Raw genomic sequence first — 5,376 nt, forward strand, 5'->3', positions numbered from 1 at the left:
CCAAAGGGCATTTGAAATTTCTAGGGATTCTATCACTACACAACCTCTATCCAGCCATGCTACAGCATTCCCATTTGAAGCTGCAGCTTTTTTTTTCCAGTGAAATGGAACTATTAGTAATCCTTTCAAAGAATCCATGAATGGCTAAAATGTTTCACTAACTAACAAAGCAAGTGAATTACTCTCCATGTTTTTCACACATGGTGTATAAATGACACAGTTTAATACAGAGAAAATAAYTGTCGACACACAATAATTACATATAATTTCACATGATCTCATATGTGCAATTTAGTGTTTTATTAAACAAATACAGTAGCTAACCAAAATCAGATAGCTGATAATGGGAAATAACAATAAAGCCTGKGTTCTTATGGTAATTATTGGTCATCTGAAATGGTATATGCTCTAAAACAGAACACAGAAAATTACCTTCCTGTGAAATAAGAAATACGATAGAAATAAAGTTAAGGGACATGTTTATTTCTGAGCTTTCTGCAAGCAAAATTGCTTTGATACAAAATGAGTTCAATGATACAGTGCTACCATCCACTCAAGCAAAAGAAAACCTCACATTTACATGAATGCACTTTATATTGATATTCTTACAGAATAATAGTTCAGATATCCAGAATGTGTCTGGCCTCATTGAAAGCAATGGCACAGAAATGCTGCAAGATATTGAGTATCATATTATTGGCAAGTGCTTAATTAACTCTGTGAGATCTCTGAGAGATGCAGTATAAATAAGGGTACTGTGAATGTGTGTTTGTATTCCTTAGTAGTTTTGACATAAATCCWTTAGTGTTTGTTTAGTTAGCTCAAAATGTGTAATTGTGTCTTTTGGCTTTTAGTATTCTCTTTTTCTTTTTTAAAGAAAAAATCATGAGGTATCCTTTACTGTTAACTAATGACATAGTGATAGGCCTTTTTTATTGAGGTTGCAGAGACTTACTGTACATTCAGTACACTGTACATTCGGCAATTATTTTTAGTGTACTTTCTACATGTTACTGTGTACAACTGTTAGTTTACATTAGAACTCTTCCCCATCTCACAGGATATGGCAAAACAAAAAGAAATCTGACAAAAATTATACACATAAAATAAGAAGACAAATACACAAATAAGGCCATCTGCAGAATTAAAAATCCACCTCTTGCGATATTTCACAATAATTTCTACATAATATTTTACATCTTATGAACTTAAATATTTAATGCAAAAGGAAAAGACCTTTATGGAGSCAATCATATTATCTCTTCAAGGACTTGTCCGATTTGCTGGCTAGTGGCCTTCTCTGGGGAGTTGGAATTTTRGAAGGCTTGGCTGATCCTGGCCGAGAACCTGCTCGGGGTGTCGGTCTGCTCGTAGCAGGAACAGTYTCTGACATATCTGAGCACACAGATTGGATTTCTGAAATGTCAAAGTCAGAGGCGTCACTGCCTCGGCGGCTACTTGACCTGCTGCCAGCCTTGCTTCCTGCTCGGCTACCAGGTCTGCTGGGAGTTCTTCTGGTTTCTAGAAAGAGAGAAGATAACCAACAGCATTAAAGGTGAGGATGGAAAAGCTGTGCAASTCTTTCCTAGGTCTTTGGCAACCCCAAAAATTTTTCATTGCACAGACTAGGCTTTAGATCTCTGCCAGGTCTAAATGATGCTGTGTCTCACACTAAAGAGAAAGWAATGCAAGATCAAATGCTGACACATAATTAATCACTAGCACATCTCATGAAAATTGCATTATCCTGGCAGCTTTYCTTACTAGATGTGCATTGTATCTTCACTCAATAGCCAGAGCCTTTCTTTCCCCTGTCATTTTTTTAGCTATTAACTGGAAAAAAAACCCCACATCTCTGCATGCATTCATGATTTCTAAGTGTAGGCATCTTGGAGATGCAGATGAACATCCCAATTTTAAAATGTGTACCCCTCTTTTTTAAATAAAATTAAACCTGATACAGATGAAAGCTGCAACTAAACAAGGGCAAGGTACACATCCTGCCCAACAAAGGGCTGAGCAAACGAGCTCTCAGCAAGCCTGCTAAGTAAAAGCCTGCCCAGACAATGTGCCATGAAGAAAAAACACAACAAGGAATCAAACACAAAAGAATTAATGTGGTCTTTTTCATAATTCTCCAATTACTTTTAAAGTATTTTTGATCTTCACAAATCTGGTTCCCTGTATGTGTGAAGATTATCATGTTGAAACCGAAATCTTAGGTGGCTTGTTTTTCAAACCTCCTGTAATTTAAGACATGCACTCTTTGATCAGGATTTTCCAGTACTGCTTTGAAGAGCCTAAGCTGAGGGAAAGCCAGCAGAGCTATCTTCTGTTCTAACCATCCAGTCCTCTTCCTTACACAGAGCTGCTCCAAGCATCCTGGAAGAGCACAGCTTCACTGCTTTCTATTTTCACAGACAGATTTAAAAATCTCCATGGAATATCTCATTAATAAGGTCATCTACAGCTGCTCCCTGCAGTTCTTTGAAAAGAAATGGACAAGTTATGACTAAGTGAGCCCTTTGCTCCATCACAATTCAGAATAACTTGAATACTGTAAAGAACTCGATGCTTTAAGTAAATGCTTTTTCCCTAGCTCCTTGGGCACATACCTTGTGGTACCATTGTCAAGAAGATTGCAGTCTTTGAATTTGTTGTTCACCCAGAGCTGAACACAGCTGCTGTGAAACCATGTGAATGGAGGGTCTGATTATGTGCACCCTCAGCAATAGGAAGACAGTAGGACGTTCACTCCATCCCACTCTTCTGACATCTCCCTCGAACCCTAACATCACCTTAAGTTTTCAGGTGGAAAACAYGACAAGTGGTAGATCAATCTCTGAMGTCAAACTCACCTGCAAACTGAGCTCTGACTCTGGTAGCTGCTGTTGACAGGATGCCACTGTCTTCTCCTGAGTGGAAACCTTTCCCTGATAGATACCCTGGCAGTCTGAGTTTACTTCCTTGAATTGGTGTTCCCTATGCAAAACAAAACACAACAAACAAATGCTTAATTGCATATGATTGTCATAACAATATTCACTGTGAAGCTGAAATACTGGTTTGAGCCACTATGAACATTATTCATAATGTGAAGTTTAGAATGTTCCTTTAGCAGTTTGTATTTGAAGCAGTCCAAATGTAAAAGAACAACAACAGCAAAATCATTTTAACAGTCTGCTTAACATTTTAGTATCTTTGTGTGTATTTAAATGCATATACAGAAAGAAGAAAGCTACCTTCTTATAATCATTCAAGTATGCAAGATTAGTTGACGGTACATGTTTAGATTTTATGTCTCCTTAGTTTGACTTTCCACAATTCTGGCTGTAGTTATAGGTGATGAAAATATTTTTAAAATTGAAACAAGGCTACCAAATTTCAAAGACCTTTTGCTAKGAGRAAAAAAAMAACMAAMCMAAAMMAMMAAAAAMMMRRAAAAAAAGGCATAGGACTAATTTTAAAAGTTCTAGCTGTCAATATACTGACTTGTAGTGTCTCTACCACACAGTCTTACCCTGCCTGCTTTCTTATTTTTAAAATGAGTCTTGATTTACAATCTGCCCCAAATCAGAAAATTTCTTTCACAGCCACAAAACTTGAATCCTCAACTCTCAAAATGCATATCACTCATTAAATAAGAGGTGTATGCAAATCAGAGAAAARCTACAGTATTCATAGTAATTTAATKAACACAAAAATACTACATGAATACCCAAAACAAATAACGAACATCACAGTGATGAATGCAGTATGTGGAGTGGCCTGGATCCCAGGATCCCATGTTGTGTGCCTTTGTCTCCCATACAATTGTAGGTAGAATTAGGTATTGCAAACCAAGATCCAGAGGAGTGTGTTGGGAGCTGCCTTGAGCTAAGAACAGAGCAGAGGCCTGGCAGGAGCTTGCCTGGCAGCTGCCAGCTCAGACCATCTCTGGCACTTCTGAGCAAAAGAGCACTGAAATGCTACAGAGCAATCTGCTGGCTCTCACAGGGTAGGTCACAACATTAAACTCTCATTAAAACAAAGTTCAGTGCTGACATATAGCTAGCCACACCCCAGGAATCTCTGCTATACAGACACTGCTTGGAGGATAGGGAGAAAGGGAACACTATTACCTATGCTGAAGCTGCTGTCCTCTGGGCAAGGCATTGGGATAGAATCACCAGTACAAAAAAATAAAACTAGCCTGTTCTTTAGTTTTGCCCTAAGCCCAAATGCAGTTTACATATAAAATGAATAACTGCTCTCTTGGACAGTAAATGCCACAGAAYGCCTTAGAAATTCACTGCAACCTACCCCACCCTAACTATTCTATTTATAATCTTAAACCACACTGGTTTACATAAAAGAAACTCACTGAAATTACTGGCAGTTGGTAGAGCAGATAAGAAACACGGTGCCCCCATATGAAATCAGGCCAGCTGCCTTCCCGTCATTGTAATTCAATGAAAACAACAACTTTCCATGTCTATAAACCTTTTAATGTACCATCAATTAATCTTTCACTGCAGTTACCAGCTAAGAGATGAAAGAAAATACAGGAATGTATTAGAAAGTGACAACTCACTAAACTCTGTGCTGTTAATCATTCTAAAGCAACAGGCCTGTGTGCTTGCAGTGCTGTATCCACAGACATGCCTCAGTGTGCACAACACACACAGAAGGAGGGAGGGAGAAGTTTGTTGTGCATCTCAGAGCAAAGCCATGCTGAGGTTATGGAAACTGCACCAGTAGGTGTCACATGAACAGCAAGAGGCATCAAAGTGCAGGTTTGTGAAAGCAGATACAACAGAGGGGGTGGTAGCACAAGCTTCTCCTCTCCGAGCCCTCCATCCAACCCAGGCAAGAGTAACTCCTGCAAATGACACATCATTGTGCAGCCTGATCCGGCTGCAATCTTTTCACTGACTGCAATGACATTAGAGGAAACACTTTGGCTCCAAGCCCCTTCAAATTTTGGTCATTCAGCCTAATCGCCAGCACAGTCCTTATTCTCTACTAGCAATTTCCATGTAAGCCATGCTGGTTTCCTGCTAAGTCATCAAATAGCTATCCTGTTAGAGCAATGATTGGTCACTGCCCCCCTAAACAAAACTTCCAGTTGTTGTAAAGATTTATGTATCACAGTCAGACTTCTGTGCCATCTTCTTCATAGTGACTGGGTATTTCTTTATTTAGGGGTTTCGCACTAGAGAACATGATTTATTAATCTCATGTGTTGCAATTCAGGAACATTGTAGTACTCTATGAACTCAAAGTATACAATTTTAGGAAAGAAACCTGAAAAGTATATTAAATGCTTTATTATTATTTTTTAAAAGTACCAGATTTACTCAACCATTTCATTCCATGCTTTTATGATATATTAAC

General features: G+C 38.5%; 1 protein-coding gene across 8 annotated transcripts in view; it reads right to left on the bottom strand.

Moving 5' to 3' along the window:
• Positions 1–278: 278 nt before the first annotated feature.
• LOC130577098 (dystonin-like) overlaps positions 279–5,376 on the bottom strand; it is a 292,211-nt gene continuing 287,113 nt past the window's right edge. For all 8 annotated transcript variants that reach the window (XM_057372216.1, XM_057372215.1, XM_057372214.1 and 5 more), the window contains 2 exons: positions 2,859–2,982; positions 279–1,521 (listed from right to left, as the gene is read on the bottom strand). In XM_057372216.1, coding sequence (XP_057228199.1) covers positions 1,256–1,521; positions 2,859–2,982 — 390 coding nt within the window. In that variant the 3' untranslated portion in view covers positions 279–1,255. The remainder of the gene's footprint in view (positions 1,522–2,858; positions 2,983–5,376) is intronic.

The sequence above is a fragment of the Malurus melanocephalus genome, unplaced genomic scaffold (assembly GCF_030028575.1).
Source record: "Malurus melanocephalus ecotype Western Australia unplaced genomic scaffold, MMel_1.1 scaffold_166, whole genome shotgun sequence".
Taxonomy (NCBI): Eukaryota; Metazoa; Chordata; class Aves; order Passeriformes; family Maluridae; genus Malurus; species Malurus melanocephalus.